Here is a 20366-nt window from a genome sequence, read left to right as displayed (position 1 = left end):
TGTGTATTAATTATGTAACCTGCAACTTTACCAAATTCATTGATGAACTCTAGTAGTTTTATGGTAGTGTCTTTAGGATTTTCTATGTGTATCATGTTATTTGCAAACAGTGAGTTTTACTTCTTCTCTTCCAATTTGTATTCCTTTTACTTCTTTTTCTTCTGATTGCCATAGCTATGATTTCCAAAACTATGTTGAATAAAAGTGGTGAGAGTGGACATCCTTGTCTTGTTCCTGATCTTAGAGGAAATGCTTTCAGCTTTTCACCATTGAGTACGATGTTAGCTGTAAGTTTGTTGTATATGGCCTTTATTATGTTGAGATATGTTCCCTCTATGCCCACTTTCTGGACAGTTTTTATCATAAATGGGTGTTGAATTTTGTCAAAAGCTTTTTCTGCATCTATTGAGATGACCAGATGGTTCTTATTCTTCAATTTGTTGGTGTGGTGTATCACACTGTCTGATTTGTGGATATTGAAAAATCCTTGCAATCCTGGGATAAATCCCACTTGATCAAGGTATATGATTCTTTTAGTGTGTTGTTGGATTTGGATTGCTAGTATGTTGTTGAGGATTTTTGCATCTATGTTCATTAGTGATATTGGCCTGTAATTTTATATTTTTGTGGTATCTTTGTCTGGTTTTGGTATCAGGGTGATGGTGGCCTCATAGAGTGAGTGTGGGTGTTTTCCTTCCTCTGCTATTTTTTGGAACAGTTTCAGGAGGACGGGTGTTAGCTCTTCTCTAAATGTTTGATAGAATTCGCCTGTGAAGCTATCAGGTCCTTGACTTTTTGGTTGGAAGTTTTTAAATCACAGTTTCAATTTCAGTGCTTGTGATTGGTCTGTTCATATTTTCTATTTCTTCCTGGTTCACTCTTGGGAAATTGTACCTTTCTAAGAATTTGTCCACTTCTTCCAGGTTGTCCATTTTATTGGCATACAGTTGTTTGTAGCAGTCTCTTATGAGCCTTTGTATTTCTGTGGTTTCAGTTGTAACTTCTCCTTTTTCACTTCTAATTTTATTGATTTGAGTCCTCTCCCTTTCTTTCTTGATGAGTCTGGCTAAAGGTTTATCAATTTTGTTTATCTTTTGAAAGAACGAGCTTTTAGTTCCATTGATCTTTGCTATTGTTTTCTTAGTCTCTATTTCATTTGTTTCTGCTCTCGTCTTTATGATTTCTTTCCTTCTGTTAACTTTAGGTTTTATTTGTTCTTCCTTCTCTAGTTGCTTTAGGTGTAAGGTTACATTGTTTATTTGAAACTTTTATTGTTTCCTGAGGCAAGATTGTATTGCTATAAACGTCCCTCTTAGAACTGCTTTTGCTGCATCCCATAGGTTTTGGATTGTTGTGTTTTCATTTTCATTTGTCTCTAGGTATTTTTTGATTTCCTCTTTGATTTCCTCAGTGATCCATTTGTTGTTTCATAGCATACTGTTTAGCCTCCACGTGTTTGTGTGTTTTACAGGTTTTTTTTCCTGTAGTTTATTTCTAGTCTCATAGCATTGTGGTCAGAAAAGATGCTTGATATGATTTCAGTTTCCTTAAATTTACTGAGGCTTGCTTTGTGGCCCAGCATGTGGTCAATCCTGGAGAATGTTCCATGTGCACTTGAGAAGAATGTGTATTCTGCTGCTTTTGGATGGAATGCTCTGTAAATATCAATTAAGTCCATCTGGACTAATGTGTCATTTAAGGCCTGTGTTTCCTTATTGATTTTCTGTCTAGATGATCTGTCCATTGATGAATGCAGGGTGTTAAAGTCCCCCACTATTATTGTGTTACTGTTGATTTCTCCCTTTATGGCTGTTAGTATTTGCCTTATATGTTGAGGTGCTCCTGTGTTGGATGTATATATATTTACAATTGACATATATTCTTCTTGGCTTGATCCCTTGATCATTATGTAGTGTCTTTGTCTCTTATAACAGTCTTTATTTTAAAGTCTATTTTGTCTGATATGAGTACCGCTACTCCAGCTTTCCTCTGTTTTCCATTTGCATGGAATACTTTCTTCCATCCTCTCACTTTCAGTCTGTATGTGTCCCTAGGTCTAATGTGGGTTTCTTCTAGACAGCATATATATGGGTCTTGTTTTTGTATCCATTCAGCCAGTCTATGTCTTTTCCCTGGAGCTTTTAATCTGCTTACGTTTAAGGTAATTATCAATATTTATGTTCCTATTACCCTTTTCTTGTTTTGGGTTTGTTTTTGTAGGTCTTTTTTCTTCTCTTCCTCTTTGTTCTCTTCTCTGTGGTTTGATGATGATCTTTAGTGTTGTGTTTGGGTTGCTTTTTCTTTTTTTTGTGTGTATCTACTGTAGTTTTTGGGTTTCTTGTTCCCATGAGGTTTTGATATAGCAGTCTATATATGTACAAAGTTGTTTTAAGTTGCTTGTCTCTTCCTTGTCTAGAGGAGTTCCTTTAGCATTTGTTGCAAAGCTGATCTGGTGGTGCTGAATTCTCTTAGCTTTCACTTGTCTGTAAAGCTTTTCATTTCTCTGTCAAATCTGAATGACAGCCTTGTTGGGTACAGTATTCTTGGTTGTAGGCTCTTCCCTTCTATCACTTTAAATATATCATGCCACTCCCTTCTGGCCAGCAGAGTTTCTGCTAAGAAATCAGCTGATAACCTTATGGGGGTTCCCTTGTATGTTATTTGTCATTTTTCCCTTGTTGCTTTTAATATTTTTTCTTTGTCTTCAATTTTTTTCAGTTTGATTAGTATGTGTCTTGGCATACTCCTCCTTGGGTTTACCCTGCCTGGGACTCTCTGTGATTCCTGGTCTTGGGTGACTGTTTCCTCTCCCATGTTAGGGAAGTTTCAACTGTTATCATCTCTTCAAATATTTTCTCAGGTCCTTTCTCTCTCTCTTCTCCTTCTGGGGCCCCTACAGAGTGAATGTTGTTTTATTTAATGTTGTCCCAGAGGTCTCTTAGACTGTCTTCATTTCTTTTCATTCTTTTTTCTTTATTCTGTTCCATGGCAGTGATTTCCACCGTTCTGTCTTCCAGGTCACTTATCCATTCTTCTGCCTCAGTTATTCTGCTATTTATTCCTTCTACTGTATTTTTCATTTTAGATATTGTTTTGTTCATCTCTGTTTGTTTGTTCTTTAGTTCTTCTAGGTTTTTGTTGAACATTTCTTGCATCTTTCCAATCCTTGCCTCCATTCTTTCTCCAATATCCTGGATTATCTTCATTATTATTATTCTGAATTCTTTTTCTGGACTATCTCCACTTCACTCAGTTGTTTTTCTGGGGTTTTATCTTGTTCCTTCATCTGGGACATAATCCTCTGCTGTTTTATTTTGTCTAACTTTCTGTGATTGTGGTTTTCATTCCACAGGCTGCAGGACAGTAGTTCTTGCTTCTGCTGTCTGTCCTCTGGTGGGTGACGCTGTCTAAGAGGCTTGTGCAAGCTTCCTGATGGGAGAGACTGGTGGTGGGTAGAGCTCGTTCTTGTCCCTCTGGTGGTCAGGGCCATGCTCAACAAAACTTTAATCCACTTGTCTGCTGATAGTGAGGCTCTGTTCCCTCCCTGTTGTTTGCTCACCTGAGGCAACCCAGTCCTGGAGCCTACAGGCTCTTTGGTGGGGTTAATGGTGGCCTCTGGGAGGGCTCATGCCAAAGAGTACCTCTCCAAACTGCTGCTGCCAGTGTCTTTGTCCCTGTGAGCCACAGCTGCCCCCACCTCTGCAGGAGACTCTCCAATTCTAGCAGGTAGGTCTGGCCCAGTCTCTTATGGTGTCACTGATTTTTTTCCCTGGGTCCTTTTATTCCCAAGGCTTTGCATGTGCCTCCAAGAGTGGAGTCTCTGCTTCCCCCAGTCCTGTGGAAGTTCTGCAATCAAATCCCACTGGCCTTCAAAGCCAGACTCTCTGGGTACTCCTCCTGTTGCCAGACCCCCAGGCTGGGAAGCATGACGTGGCGCTCAGAACCTTCAATCCAGCTGGAGAACTTCTGTGGTATAATTGTTTTCCAGTTTGTGGGTCACCCACCTGGCAGGTACGGGGTTTGATTCTATCGTAATTGCACCCCTCCTACTGTCTCACTGTGGCCTCTCTTTTGTCTTTTTGTGTAGGGTATCCTTTTTGGTAGGTTCCAGCTTTTTTCCGTTGATGGCTGCTCAGCAGTTGTGATTCCTGTGCTCTCACAAGAAGGGGTGAGCGCACGTCCTCTACTCTGCTATCTTGAGCTAACTCCCCATCTAAATATACTTATTTTATATCCAGTGACCTTACTAAATTCGCTTATTTATCCTAGTGGTTGATCAAGACTCTCTAAGTGGCTATGCCTTTATAATGATCTCTCTTCCTCTGTCTTCTACATTTTTCTCTTATTATTCTCTCTTCCCCCACTCTGCTTCACAACTCTGGTGTAAGATTACACAGGAGATATTAGTGAACTAGACTTGTGTCCTGAATGGCAAGTACTGTTCAGAACCATGGAGGGCAGTGTTCATGGTTCAAACTTCCAATGGTCATGATATGATTATGGCAGGTCTTTGTTGGCCTTGTTCTAAATCTTAGTTTACAGCAGTGTGTAATCTATAAAAAGTAGTCAATAAATATTTATTGAATGAAATGAAATGAATTCTCCATAGTGAAATCAAATTTGTGCAGGACTATTAACATTTTCATAGCTCTTGATACTCTTCAAATTGCTTTTCAAAAGTGGGATGTCAATTTACAAAGCCACCAAGTAAAACTTCTAAGATTTCTCTCTTTATAACTTTCACTCATTTATCTTATGTGGGGGATGAAATGAGTGCCTAATGTGTACTTGCTTGCTAAAAGCTCAAAATTTAAATAAGAGAACAGATGAGAAAACAAATGATTATTTTACGAGATACAGTCTATATTAAGATATGCTATGAGACACATAGAGGGACAGCTTATGGTTAGATCTGAAGGTCAGAGAATTCTGTCTCATGAGAAGGTGAAATTTGAACTTAATGTTGAAAGAATAAGAATTAATCACATTAAAAGAGAATGATGAAGAAGTGGTAGTAGGATTAAAGGGAAGTTTTCATTGCCTGCCCTTCTCATAACACTTTTTATAATTCATGACTGCTTGTCACTGACCATGGCTAATTAAAGCAAGGATGGACACCTAAAAACAACTAACCATTTTATCTGTTTTAATAAATTGAACAGGGAAGCAGAGGAAATACTTTATTACATCATATAGAATTGGGATTTGGACAACTATATTAAGTATCGTGTAAAATGAGTAAAGAGAAAAAGGTGTGTTTCTGTGTGTGTGTGTGTGTGTGTGTGTGTGTAAGAAATAGAGGAAGGAGGAAGAGGAAAAGGAGGAGGAGCAGGAGGAGGAGGAGGAATAAAAAGAAATGAAAAGGAGAGGAAGAGGAAGAGGGTAGAGGAGGAGGACAAGGGGGAGGAAGAGGATGAGAAAGAGGAGGGAAAGAAGAAAAGGAAGAAGAGAAAGAAGAAGAGGAAAGAGAGGGGCTTAGAGAAAGCATAGACTCCATAACAGAAAAGAGGCTGAGATGAAAAGGACATTAAGAACCCTGACTGAGGAAGGAGCTTTGGCTCTAGCATTTCTATTTCTATTTGCATCAAGCCCTGTTATATTTCAGTTCTTGTCCATGGATTTAATGAAAAGTCTATATTGTAACAATTTACTTTACTTTGCATTGTATGTGAGTTATTTTGAGTGAGTCTCAGTTTTTCTGTAATTAAAGGCTTAAGGAACTTCTATTAAAATTCTATTATAGTTAAAGAGAGTTGATAGATTTAAGAAAATTTAAGGTTTTCTTTTGTTTGTTTTCTTTTGGCCCCACAGCATGCGGGATCTTAGTTCCCCGACCAGGGATTGAACCCATGACCCCTGCAGTGGAAGTACAGAGTCTTAACCACTGGACCACCAGGAAAGTCCCATCAAGTGTTTCAAATATTGTTAAAATTTTGCATTTGAGAAGCAAAAGACTGGGGGGAGGACAAGGACCATGTCAAGGTATATCCTAATATGTGCCAGGGATTTGGGCTATGGGGAGTCACTGAATATTTTTATGGAAGTGAGTAACATATTTACATACGCATTTTTGTAGAGTTCACTTTGGTGAATAAAATTGGAACTGGGCAAGACTGGAAATTGAAAGAGCAATTAATTGGCCATTGAAAAATTGAGGTGAGGTATAATGAAGCGCTAAAGTGAGACAATAACTGAGGATGGAAAGAAGAAATGGGACTGATTTGAGAGATGTATAAGAACAAAAACATAGAAGGAAAGATTTATCATAAATATAACAAAAAGAAAACATGTTTCTCATAAAAAGGCTTTATTAGAAACCCTTTATATGAAAAACATATTTGCTTCTTGTTACATGTATGATAAATTTTTCCTCCTGTGTTTTTGTTTTCCCAAATTTTATTACTTTTTTTGATCAAATAATACTTTTAGGGACCTCCCTGGTGGTCCAGTGGTTAAGATGCCACGCTTCCACTGCAGGGGTACACGGGTTCTATCCCTGGCTAGGGAACTAAGATCCCACATGCCACGCAGCATGGCCAAAAAAAAAAAAAAAAAATAGTTTTTAAGTTTTGAAGTAGTAAAATTTACCCATTTCTTCTATTGTGATTTTAATATTAACCTTAGAATTGAAGTCACATGTTAATTGGGGAAGATCTACCATCTTTATTGTACTGAGCTCATGAACAAAGTATATCTCTCTGTCTATTTAAGCATTCTTTTAAATTCCTGAGTTTTTCAATAAAGTTTTGTAGTTTTCTTCACAAAATACCTCCAAGTTTTAAAAATAATTATATGTATTACTATGTATATTTTGTCAGTAGTCTCAAATATTTGTTATTGAAAAATGTACCTCTTAAAACATCTATTTTCAAATTTCTAATTGTGCTGATATGTAATAGCACAATTGATTTTTTTGTATATTGATCTTTTATCTAGCAAACTTGCAGAATTCTTTTTCTGTTATAAATAATTTTTCTATGATACTAAAATAAATTTTCTATGTAGAATATATTATCCTGCCAAATAATGAAGATTTATTTATTTTTCTTTCTGATCCATAAACCAGATATTTCTTTTCTTTTTTTTTTTTTTTTTGCCTTATTATGCTAGCTAGGGCCTCCAGTATGATGCTGAATAGGAGTAGTAATAGATATTGTTAAGTAAAGGAGTTAATTCATCAAGAGAAGTTAGCACTACTAAATGTTAATGTACCTAATAAAGAACCTCAAATTACATGAAGCAAAAACTGATAAGAACTGAAATGAGAAATAAGACAAATCCACAATTATAACCAGAAATTTCTATACTTCTCTCTCAATAATTAATAGTAGTACACCAAAACTCAGTCAAAATTTTAGTCTAAAGATATAGAAGGATATATCCTTCTATGAGGATAAATATAAGGATATAAGACTAGATACAAGAATAGTATTGTAGGGGAGTTCCCTGGTGGCTTAGTGGTTAGGATTCCGGGCTTTCACTGCTGTGGCCTGGGTTCAATCCCTGGTCAGAGAACTGAGATCCCGCAAGCCACGAGACACAGACAAAAAAAAAAAAAAAAAAAGAATAGTATTGTAGGTTGAACTGCATCCCTCAAAAAGATATGTTGAATTCCTAATGCCTATGCCTATGAATGTGACCTTACTTGAAAATACGGTCTTTGCAGATGTAATCAAGTTAAGATGAGGTCATACTGGATTACAGTGGGCCCTAAGTCCAAGGATTGGCCCTTATAAGGAGAAAGAGGTTTGAAGATACAGAGACATAGGGAAGCAGGCCAAGTGACAGCAAGCAGAGACTGGAGCTGCCACCAGCCACAGGATGCCAAGAATTGTCAGTATCCATCACAGGCTCTAAGAGGGAAGAAGATTCTTCCTTAGAGCCTTCTAAGGGAGCTTGGCCCTGCTGACATTTTGATTTTGGGCTTCTAGAATTCAAAACTACGAGAAAAGAAATTTCTCTTGTTTTAGGCTTCTCAGTCTGTGGCAATTTGTTAGAGCAGCCCTAAGAAACTAGTACAGATAAACATAAAAATACAAGACAAAGATATAGAAGACTTGAAGAACACAATATTACATAATTAACATTTAGAGAACATCCTTCTAACAATTATAGAATCCATCTTTTTTTTCAAATGTGCAAAGAAAATTTATCAAGATAGACCATATTCTGAACCTTAAACGAACTCTCAATAAATTTTAAATAATTCAATCATACCAAGTACCTTCTGATAACAATGGAATTAAGTTATAAATCAATAATAGAAACATTTGAAAAATCCCAAATATTTGAGAAATAAATAACATACTCTTAAATAATCCATGGGTACAAAAAGAAATAGCAAAGGGAATTTGGAAAGTATTTTGAACCAAACGAAAATGAAAAACAAACATATCAAATTTTGTGGAATGCATCTAAAGTAGTGCTTATTTGTAATTTAACTGACCATTAACTGTAACTGTGATCTTATCTGTTACTGTAGCATTTTTTTTTTTTTTTTTGCAGTACGCAGGCCTCTCACTGTTATGGTCTCTCCCGTTGCGGAGCACAGGCTCCGGATGCGCAGGCTCAGCGGCCATGGCTCATGGGCCCAGCTGCTCCACGGCATGTTCCCGGATTGGGGCATGAACCCGTGTCCCCTGCATCGGCAGGTGGACTCTCAACCACTACGCCACCAGGGAAGCCCTACTGTAGCATTTTTACAGGAACATTTAAGTTTTGTTTGTTTTGTTTTGTTTTTGTCATATATGGTGTTGAAATTTTCATTGGTTGAGATAACATTCAAATTTAGGAGTATGGATTTGAATGTGGTATCTTTTTAAAAAATTTTTTTTCTAATTGAATTATTCTTATTCATTGCTATTGACTATGAATTTAGAATTCTTTATTGAATACTTTTATTAATTCTCACGATTTTTTTCAGCAAATTTATCTGAGCTTTCTGAGTATGTAATAATTTGCTTTTCTTTTCCAATATTTATACTTATTTTTATTTCATTAACCCAAATTTTCAGAACATTAAATACTAATAGTAATTAATAGTGCCTTGTTTCTGATTTTCATCAGAATGCTTCTGATGTTTATCAACTTCTCAAAGAGATCTGTTATTCTAAACATTAAGGACCATTGCTTAGAATCATGAGTTATTAGCAATCATACAATCTTTAGTCTACAGGTGATGATTCTTGAGATCAGAAAGGTTAAGTGACTAGTTCCAAGGTCTTAAAAGTGGGCAGTGGAAGAACCATGACTAGAATTTCATTTCATTTATGGTTTTGCTGTTACCAAAACTTACAACAAAAATTGTAATAGTTTTCCTCATCTCTGATTTTTTAAAAATTGCAAAACATTGCACTTGTACCTTTTTTGGCAACAGCTTTATTGAGATATAACTCTCATATCATACAATTCACCCATTTAAATGATACAGTTCAATTGCTTTTAGCACATACACTGAGTTGTGCATCATCATCACAATCATTACTAGAATATTTCCACTACTTCAAAAAGAAACCTGGCACCCCTTAGCCATAACCTCCAAACTCTCCTACTCTTCCCATCTCCATCTTTACCACCAGGCCTAGGCAAGCACTAATCTATTTTCTCTCTCTATAGATGTACATATTCTAAATGTTTTGTATAAATGGATTCATATGTGGTCCTTTGTGACTGGCTTGTTTCACTTAGCCTGTTTACAAGGTTCATCCATGTTGTAGCATGTACCAGTATTTCATTTCTTTTTAAAAATATTTATTTATTTATTTGGCTATGCCGGGTCTTAGTTGCAGCACACGGGATCTTCGTTGCCACGTATGGGATCTTTGTTGCAGCATGTGGGATCCTTTAGCTGCGGCATGTGGAATCTTTAGTTGCAGCATGTGAACTCTTAGTTGTGGCATGTGGGATCTAGTTCCCGACCTGGGATTGAACCCCGGCTCCCTGCATTGGGAGTGCAGAGTTTTAGCTGCTGGACAACGAGGGAAGTCTCAGTACTTCATTTCTTATTATTGCTAAATAATATTCTATTGCATGGCTATACCACATTTTACTTATTCATTTATCAGTTAATTTGGATTGTTTCTACTTTTTGGCTGTTACTAATACACTGTTATGAACATTCAGGTACAAGTTTTTGTGTTGACATATGTTTTTATTTCTCTTAGGAGGCAAATTGCTGGATCATATGGTAACTCTATGTTTAACAGTTTGGAAAACAGCTTGTCTTCCAAACCAGCTGCAACACTTTACTTTCCCACCAGCAGTATACGAAGGTTCAAATTTCTCCACATTTTTGTCACACTTGCTATTGTCTTTTGGATTATAGCTATCCTGTGGGTGTGAAGTGGTATTTTATTATGGTTTTGGTTTTCATTTCCATAATGGTTAATTATGGTGAAGTCCTTTTCATGTGTGTATTGCCTATTTGTACATCTTTTTTTTGGAGAACTGTCTATATCCTTTGCTCATTTTTTAAAACTTTGAGAATACTTATATATTGGTCATTCAGGTTTCCTCTTTTGGGACTTTGTCACTTGTATCATATTGTGTTGTGTTCTGGTACTTATACAGTATCAATTGTATACAGATTGCCTTTTTTCTTATTAATTATAGGAGTTCTTTATGGTAGATATATATCTTTGCACATTTGTAGCTTGAATTTTCACTACTTTGTGATCTTCTGATAAAAAGATCTTAAATTTAATGTAGTTCGATTATCAATCTTTTCTGCTACGGTTTGCACTTTTTGAATCTTGTTTAAGAAATCTGTCCCTGTTTCCTTCATGAAAGGGAGGCAGTGTTAGTGTAGTGGTTTAAAATGGGTACTCAAGAGGCAGATTACCTGAGTACAAATCACAGCTGTTTTACTTTGTGGTACTGTGGCCTGGGACAATTTAGTTAATCTCTTTTGCCTCAGTTTCCTCATCTATAAAATGGGAATGATATTAATAGTACCTACTCACAGGGTTGTTATGAGGACTAAATGAATCGGGATATATAAAATGCTTAAAACTGTACTGGGCACAAGATAAGCAACAAGTAAGTGTTATTACTGTCTGCATCTTTATTCTACCTGACCTGATTTTTTTTGTATGCCATGACATAGAAAACTAATCAGGTTTTTGTTCCATAGAGATAACCAATTATTGAAGCACTGTTTATCAAATAATCTGTTCTACATCACTTTGTTTATGTTTCAAGTTGGTCTGTCCCACAGCTCTCCATTCTATTCCATTGGCCTATTTGTCTACTCCTGTCTCTTGATAACCGTATTATAACTTTAATATATCTTGCTTGCTGGTCGGGCAAATTCCTCTATCTTTTTATTTAACTTCAAAATTATCTTTTTTTAAAAAAATTATTTATTTATTTATTTGGCTGCACTGGGTATTAATTGCGGCATGTGGGATCTTTAGTTGAGGCATGTGGGATCTTTAATTGAGGCATGTGGGACCCAGTTCACTAACCAGGGATCGAACCCAGGCCCCATGCATTGGGAGTGTGGAATCTTAACCACCGGACCACCAGCAAAGTCCCCCAAATTATCTTAACTATTCTTAGATCTTTGCTCTTAAGTATGAATTTGAGGATTACTTTGTCAAATTCCATAAAATCTCTGTGGGTATTTTGATTTGAATTGCACTGAACCTCTGGATTAATTTTAGTGGAACTGACAGCTTTATGGTGTCTCTCACTACCAATGAGAGCATAAATGAAAGCTCTCCCAAAATATGTTTCCTCATATAATTCACTTTCAGACAGGATTCTTGCACATATATGTCTAGCTGACAAAACTAAAGTCAAATGATTATGTCTTAGCTATAAGAGAAGCTGAAAATATGAGTCCTGCCTCCTACTTTTGGGAGGAGAGATGGACAGCTACATAAATATGATGAAGGTGTGCTATATATTTATCCCACTATATAATTTTTTTTTAATAAATTTATTTACTTATTTATTTTTGGCTGCGTTGGGTCTTCGTTGCTGCATGTGGGCTTTCTCTAGTTGCGGGCGGGTGGAGGCTACTCTTCCCTGTGGCGCGTGGGCTTCTCATTGCGGTGGCTTCTCTTTCTTGCAGAGCACAGGCTCTAGGCACTTGGGCTTCAGTAGTTGTGGCTCGCAGGCTCTAGAGCGCAGGCTCAGTAGTTGTGGTACCTGGGCCTAGTTGCTCTGAGGCATGTGGGATTTTCCTCAAACCTGTGCCCCCTGCATTGGAAAGCAGATTCTTAACCACTGTGCCACCAGGGAAGTCCCTCATTCTGATTTTAAAGGAAATAATTCTTTCTTACATTTAACCATTAGGTATAATATTATGAATCTTTGCTACATAACCTTTATCTGTTTAGGAGTTTCCTTTCATTTTTATTAAGCTATAATTGACATAATGGTATACTACTTCCAGGTGTATAAGGTAATGATTCAGTATTTGTATATATTGTGAAATGGTCACCAAAAAGTTGCTAAGAGAGTAGGTTTGAAAAGTTCTCATCACAAGAAAAAACAATTTTTGTAACTATCTATGGTGATGGATGTTAACTAGATGTTGCACATTTTTGATTGGATAATTTATCTTTCTGATTATTGAGTTATAATAGTTCTTTACATATACTAGATTTTTTTCCCTTGTACTTCTGCACTTTTGGTATCCAAAACCAGTTTTTGGCAGTATTTAAATTTATCAGTTTTTCATCAAATGATATTAGATATGTGATTTGCAAAAAATATCTCCCATTCTGTGGGCTGTCTTTTCACTTTCTTAAGTGTCCTTTGAAGCACAGGTTTTAAAATTTAGTGGTGTTCAGTTTCTCTCTTTTTGTTGTCATTGTTGTTGTTGCTTTTGCTTTTGCTGTTGTATCTAAGAAACCATTGCCTAATTCCAGGTTATCAAGATGCATGCCTATGTTTTTCTCTAACAGTTTTATAGTTTTAGATCTTACATTTAGGTCTTTAAATGTGAGTTAATTTTTGTGTATATGGTGTGAGGTAGGGGTCCAACTTCATTCGTTTGCATGTAGATAACCAGTTGACCTAGCACCTTTTGTTGAAAAGACTATTTTATTTTCCTCTAATTGTCTTGGTACCCTTTAAAAAATTCAATTGCCCTTAAATGCGAGGCTTTATTCTGCCTGTATCACACTCTCTTGGTTACTGTAGCTTTGTAATAAGTTTGTAATTAGCTGGTTTGAGTCCTCCAACTTTGTTTTTTGTGTTTTTGTGTTTTTTTTTTTTTTAAAGATTGTTTTGGCTATTCTGGATCCCTTGAATTTTGACATATACTTTACTATCAGCTTGCCAATTTCTACAAAGAAGCCAGTTGGTAATTTGATATCAATCTGTAGAACAATTTGGGGAGTGTTGACATCTTATTAAGTCTTCTGATCCATGAACATGAGATGTCTTTTCATGTGTTCAGGTCTTTCATTTCTTTCAAACTGCAAATATTTTTTTAAGTTGCATAGCAAGTTAGCTAAAAAAGTACATGACTTTTGGGGACTGCTTAGCAGCTGTAACTATTCCTTTTATTTTTATAGAGATAAAAATCATTATTAATGTGTTGACATTAAAAGCATTTATAAAGAAGTATGTATTAAAACAATATCCATTGCATTAAATAATTTCTGAAATAGGAGGGACAAATAAGTAAAAACATTTCAGTTAATATGTAAACCGAGGAAGTATAATGAAAAGTGCTTGAAACTAAAAGTCAGGAAATGGAAGCGTTTTCTAGCTCTGCACCTAACTAGGCATATAACCTTGGGGAAATTACTTTATCTCTCTAGGACTGTTCCTCACATTTAAAACGATATTATAATTTTTCCTAGACGGAAAGTCATGGGTTTATGCAGCCAATCGAAATATGGCATGCAAATGTGCACTTATTTTTAGCCTAAATCTTGAGGATTAATGTTTATAGAATTGTTTAGAGTTTAGATCTTCAACATTCTCACCCACCGTTCCCCCATCTACATTTTTCTTATCCAAATCCAGTTGTTTTTGGAAGTATTTACATATGATTATAAACCAAGCACTAATATTATTCCCTATCTTAGAAGCATAAAGGAGAAAATATGTATAAAAGATTTTTACTTGCTGCAGATTAAATTAGAGGAGGATTTATATGGGGCTTAAATACCTATAATAAGTATAAAATAGAATTATGAGCAAAATTGTGGCTATGATTCATCCTTAAAATAACCAGGAAATGGATGCCATCTGTTTTAGTCAGAACTTTAATGATAATAACTATACTTAAAACATCCAGTACAGGGGCTTCCCTGGTGGCCTAGTGGTTAAGAATCCTCCTGCCACTGCAGGGGACACGGGTTCGAGCCCTGGTCTGGGAAGATCCCACATGCTGTGGAGCAACTAAGCCAATGCGCCACAACTACTGAGCCCACGTGCCACAACTACTGAAGCCTGAGCGCCTAGAGCCCGTGCTCTGCAACAAGAGAAGCCACTGCAATGAGAAGCCCACGCACAAGGAAGAGTAGGTCCCGCTCACTGCAACTAGAGAAAGCCCGTCTGCCGCAGCAATGAAGACCCAACGCAAACAACAACAAAAAAATCCAGTACAGTAAACAGAATAAAAAGTGTGGGCCAATATGTGTATTATATATTTAAATCTTTCTTTGTTTAGTGTTTTAAAGTAGCATAGCATAAAAATCTTTGAGCTTACAAAACTTTTTTAAAAAGTGAAGTATAGTTGATTTATAATAGTGTATTAGTTTCAGGTGTACAGCATACCCATTCAGGATTTTTGCAGATTATATTCCATTATAGGTTGTTACAAGATATTGGGTATAACTCCCTATGCTATACAGTAAATCCTTGTTGCTTATCTGTTTTACGCATAGTAGTTTGTACCTGTTAGTCCCATACCCTAATTTGTCCCGCCCTCTCTCTGATAGCCATAAGTTTGTTTCCTATGTCTGTGAGTCTTTTTCTGTTTTGTATATACATTTACATTTTTAGATTCCACAGAAGCTTAAGAAACTTTTAATGTACAAATTTTCTCAGCATCCCCTGACCTCCAATGCTCTGATGTACAGGTCGTTAGCTCCTATGTGAGATCCATGTACTCAGGAATCAGAACCGGTTTTTTATTGGCTTTTGAAGCTAATACTCAATAGCACGATCTACTGTTAACACAGTGAAATTTAATAATAGTGGAAAGAATAATAGATTCTCGTATCTTCATACTGGAATGAATACAAGAAATCTTCTAGTCCCAACTTCATAAGCTTACAGATAAAGAATGTGAGGTTCACAAGACAAGTAACTTGTTAAAAGTCACAGATTTCTTGCTAAAACTGTATTACAAGCTATTGCAAGCTAAAATTTCTGTAGATGCTTTCAAAGCGAGGAAACATATGGAAAAACAATTTATCCCAGTGATCAAGTCTCTAGGATTAAGAACCGAGCTGGTTCTGCTCCAGTGCTATCTTTGGCCAAGTTAATTAATTGCTCTGTGCTTCAGGTGCTACATCTGAAAACTGGCAACACATGTGCTTCTCAGGGTTTGTGTGAGAAGCAGAATATATATGTAGTAGACATATATGTGAAGTGCCATGCTTGATATATGGTGAACAATAATGGTGATATTATTTTTATTCACAAGGGGTGGAGTGGTTTTGAATTCAGACTTCTTTGACTTCAGTGTCTGTATTCTTGACCACACCAGACATCAGAAGAGACTAGCAGTATCACACATGCAAAATAAAACAATCCATGAATGTTTGATAACACACTATTTCAAAATTGGCATCGCATACGACTTACGGGATTCTTTGATTCTGGGGAGAGTAGGAAGCTGGGCCTTATCTTCAATACTTGGAAAAGAGGTCCTTAGTTGCTTGTGTTATTACTATTTTGTCCAGCAAGCTTCTTCTCTTTAAGTGATAGACCCTGTCTGCTTGGCCTTGAGGGTGGGCACATGGCCAAGGCCTGGCCAACCATAACACTTCATGTTTCCTGGACAGAGTAAATGGTTCAGAGGACAAGTGATGCAAAAAGGGTCATTGTCCAGAGGAGTCAGAGAAATGAAAGACGTGTGATATCTTAGACCTCAGGCAAATATCGATACATCCTGCAAGGTACCTCATTCCTAATGAAGTGGGGTGGAGACCGTTGACTGTCACCCCATATTCATTCTCCTCTTCATCTAGCAACAGAACCCTCAAGCCTACATTTTCCAGTCTCCTTTGGACACACTGGGGCCAGTGGGATGTGAGTGAAATTGCTGAATGCCATTTCTACAATTTGATCTGAAACCATCAGTCATGTACATTTACATTCTCTTTTCCCCATTCATGTAGGCTGAAAAGCAAATGTGGCAGTGACTCAGCTTTAATCTTTAGGGGAAGACAATACCTTAGAAGTTGAACATGTTAGATAGTTTAGGATAAACTAGAAGAGAAATAGTGTTTTACAGTGCTGTCACTCACTGGAAACAGTGCATGCATGTGGTGTTAGATTGTAAAGGCAATGCATAAGACAAAAATCCATTTAGGCATAGTCATAAAAAGGAAAGACGTACTGATTCATGCTACGATATGGATGAAACTTGCAAGTTATGCTAAGTGAAAGAAATCAGACACAGAAGGCCATATATTGTATGATTCCATTTACATGAAATGTCCAGAATAAGTAAATCCATAGAGACAGAAAGTAGATTAGTGATTGCCAGGGGCTAGAGGGGGTGTTGCGGTGCAGACTGACTGCTAGGGGGCACCAGGCTTCTCTTTGGGGTGATGAAAATGTTCTGGAATTAGCAGTAATGATTGTGCAACTTTCTGAGTACAGTAAAACCCACTGAACTGTACACTTTAAAGGAGTGAATTTTATGGTATGTGAATTATATCTCCAAAAATCCATTTAAGCTAAATTACCCTTGAAAGTCCTTCTCACAGAGCCTAATACAGCTAGTTTTACCTTCAATGTAAAAAATAAATTGCCTTTTTAACTTTGAGTTGAGTACTAAAGTAGTATGCTTGCATTAAGGAGCCCTGTTACCAAAAAGTATATCTTATAACTTGAGTCACGCTCTGTTGTGTGAGATTCTTACATTATAAAGGGTAAGGGATATATTAGAGGTATTCAAAAGGTAACATGTATACCCCTGGGGTTAAAAGAAGGCTTTCCAAGAGGTCCTCAGGCACAGCCAGTTTTAAGGAAATGAATTTCCACATCCTCAACTCCCACGTGTTATCTTTTCTAGATTGATCTGTGGCTAAGCTGTCATGTCATTATGTCCTATTGTCCTTTCCTACCTCCCATTTTTCAATTTATACGAGAAAGGCATACTCACCTGTAATAAATTCTTACCAGGGTAGAAACTTCAGGGTGCCAATCTGACAATTTGAGATACTCTTGTTTGGGGAAGCCTCCTTTAAATCAAGGACCATAAAGCCATGATGTTGGCTTTATGGGTGTTGCATTTTTTTTTCCTTGTCTTATATTTTTGTCATTTAATTCAGAAGGAGCTGAATAATATTATAGTAAAATTCCTTTCATTCACTTTTACATATTTAGAGGAAAAATCTATAAAAATGAAAGTTAGGAATAGAAGTTCAGGCCTCTATTTATTCGGCACGTAATTACTGGATTCCCACACCTCCATCACGATAAAGTAAATACTCTAGCAGACTGTAAAAAGAAGGCGGCAGCGGATGAACGGGTCGGAGGTTGGGCACATCCTTTCCGTGAGACCAACAAAAACGTAGTAGTTTCTCCTACACTCGGGCTAACTGCAGCGCCCACAACGGCACACATTTCTGCTCACTGGTTGAGTTCACATGCATGGCAGTCCTTTCTAAAAGCTTTCTGAAAGCATGGTTGTGTTTAAATGATACGTGGCCTGTTTAGGCCGGCTCCAGCGAAACATCCAAACACCCGGCGGGCAGCACGCTCTCTCCGCTGAGCGGGTGCCCCCAGTCGCTCCACCAGGAGCGTGGGAAGGGCAGGTCGGGCGGGCAGAAGGCAGCTCGAACAGCCACATGGTTTACCTACCGTTTCCCAGGAGGGTCGAGTGGGCGTGGAAGACGAACGGGTGCCTGCACCACTGTGACAGCACAGACCACGAGCTTCGGCCTACCGACCCTTACGTCACACTTCGCTGGGCTTTGCCAAGGACGTGCGCGAGAACCAGGCCAACCCCCGCGTGCCTCCGCGCCTGGCTCCGCCCACCGCGCTCGTAGCCCCGCCCCAGCCCTGCCCAGTAGTGCGGGGGCCCACCCGTCGCACTTCCGGCGCCAGCCTCCAGACCGGCCTTGGTCGCTTTTTACTTCCCTCTTCCTGGCTTTCTTCCCCCGCCCCCATCTTCTTTAACACTGTCACGTGAGGGGCGAGCGCGGGGGCTGCTGGGATAAGTACGCCGGTGGGTCAGGGTTCGGCCCCAACATGGCGGTTCCTGTCGGGCGGCGACAAACGCTTTGCCGTCGGGAGGATTAACTGGCGATTGTTGGCGTCTCCACCTATCAGGGTGGAATGCAAGGACGCCGGGGCGAGCGCTGAGGAGCGGCGGTGACGGAGAGGGGTCGGTGGCGGGTGCCCCGGGAGCCGAGGCGGCGGCGTCTGTTCTGTTGGTCTCAAGGCTTCAGTGTCGGGCCCCGCCCGGCCGAGCCGGGCCGGGCCAGGCCGGCGGGCGGAGGCAGTAGTTGCTGCAGCCGCAGGATCAGCCTCTGAGAGTGGGCCGGAGGGCGGGCGCCGCTGCTGCCTCTGCCGCGGTGATGGCCCAGTGTGTACAATCAGTGCAGGAGCTCATCCCGGACTCCTTCGTCCCCTGTGTCGCCGCGCTGTGTAGCGACGAAGCCGAGCGGCTCACTCGTCTCAATCACCTTAGCTTCGCGGAGTTGCTTAAGCCCTTCTCTCGCCTCACTTCTGAGGGTATGTGGTCTCCCCTTTTCACTGAGCTCCCGCAAAGCTGGGGCCGGGAGAGGGAAGTTGGGGGCGGGCAGGGAAGAGAAGGGCGGTGTTTACATCCCGGAGCCGGTAGAGTGGCGTTGGGCTGGGCCCCCGCGGTGTCTCCGGTGGCCTTAGGAGGAGGGGCCGTGAGGTGGTCAAGACATCATGGTCCTAACCTCCAGTTTTTCTAGGCACTTCCCCGACCAGCCACACTGTTAGGTAATTAAAAATGTGAGTCCCAGAGAAGGGCATTGAGACTGTTCTCAGCCGCCACAGGGAGGGAATTAGAAAGTTGCAAGGTAGGGCAAGGTAAGAAGATGCTCCCTGTTAGACGACTAGGTCTTAGGGGGAAGACGACGAATCATTTTCCCCTGGGAGTTAAACCGGGCTTTCAAAGTTGTCTTGAGTATTATATTCTTTAGCAGTGAGGTGCATCCCCTTCAAGCGTTCTGTTCAGTTATTTTACTTTTTTCTTTTGAGAATTCAAACATTTCCTTAGGGATCCAGTATTTTACTTAATCTCTCAAGAAAATAAAAAGAATTATAAAATTAATGAAACTTGCAGCAGCCTTTTTTTGCCTAATGGACGAGGAAATAAGGACAAGTTGTAGTTAATTTAATCGAGATAGTTGGAGTTATGATTTATAGGGATGGAAAAGTCCTGAATTTTTTTTTCAGTTAAAAGTTTAATCAACGGGAGAAATATCTTTTATAGAAGAGCTGCCTGTTTTCTCCAGCTTTAGATTCTTTATTAGGGAAAAGTAAGTGTAATAATAGTCAAGTGTGGTTTAGCCAATATCTTTACCTGTACTTTGCAAACAGAACATACTAAAGTATAGGGAAAGTTCTGTGTTAAGAACTTTAAAATAAAAAGGTTCTATAATAAAGCTGTGTCAAGCCAACGACCATGGTTTTTTGGTTATGACTTCACACAAAAAAATGCTGCGCCATAAATTTATTTATTTACATGCCACACGTGTATTCTTTGGGAGAATATCTCCATTATAAGTTTGCTTTTGTATTTATTATTTTTTTAAAATAAATTTATTTATTTATTTTTGGCTGTGTCGGGTCTTCGTTGCTGTGCACGGGCCTTCTCTAGTTGCGGCGAGCAGGGCCTACTCTTTGTTGCGGTGCGCCGGCTTCTCATTGCGGTGGGCCGGCTTCTCATTGCGGTGGCTTCTCTTGTAGAGCACAGGCTGTAGGCGTGCGGGCTTCAGTAGTTGTGGCTCGTGGGTTAAGTAGTTGTGGCTCATGGGCTCTAGAGCGCAGGCTGAGTGGTTGTGGCGCACGGACTTAGTTGCTCCGCGGCATGTGGGATCTTCCCGAGCCAGGGCTTGAACCCGTGCCCCTTGCATTGGCAGGCAGATTCTTAACCACTGCGCCACCAGGGAAGCCCTCACTTGTGTATTTAAAGGAGAGAGAGAGAGCGCTATCCAATAAAGCAAAGATTGGGAACTCTTGGA

General features: G+C 38.9%; 2 protein-coding genes across 5 annotated transcripts in view; one reads left to right on the top strand and one right to left on the bottom strand.

Moving 5' to 3' along the window:
- RNF125 (ring finger protein 125) overlaps positions 1-18146 on the bottom strand; it is a 109415-nt gene extending 91269 nt beyond the window's left edge. The window contains exon 1 of one of the 2 annotated variants that reach the window (XM_082667630.1): positions 18007-18146. The gene's annotated coding sequence lies outside the window, so the exon portion shown is untranslated. The remainder of the gene's footprint in view (positions 1-18006) is intronic. The other variant, XM_082667629.1, reaches the window with a different exon arrangement.
- Positions 18147-18396: 250 nt separating this feature from the next.
- Positions 18397-20366, top strand: part of TRAPPC8 (trafficking protein particle complex subunit 8) — a 91359-nt gene continuing 89389 nt past the window's right edge. For all 3 annotated transcript variants that reach the window (XM_082667729.1, XM_082667727.1, XM_082667730.1), the window contains exon 1: positions 18397-18882. In XM_082667729.1, the coding sequence (XP_082523855.1) occupies positions 18726-18882 (157 nt within the window). In that variant the 5' untranslated portion in view covers positions 18397-18725. The remainder of the gene's footprint in view (positions 18883-20366) is intronic.

The sequence above is a fragment of the Grampus griseus genome (genome assembly GCF_964374135.1).
Source record: "Grampus griseus genome assembly, chromosome: 12".
Taxonomy (NCBI): Eukaryota; Metazoa; Chordata; class Mammalia; order Artiodactyla; family Delphinidae; genus Grampus; species Grampus griseus.
The sequence above is the reverse complement of the archived record's forward strand: the minus strand, read 5'-3'. Positions and strand labels throughout refer to the sequence as shown.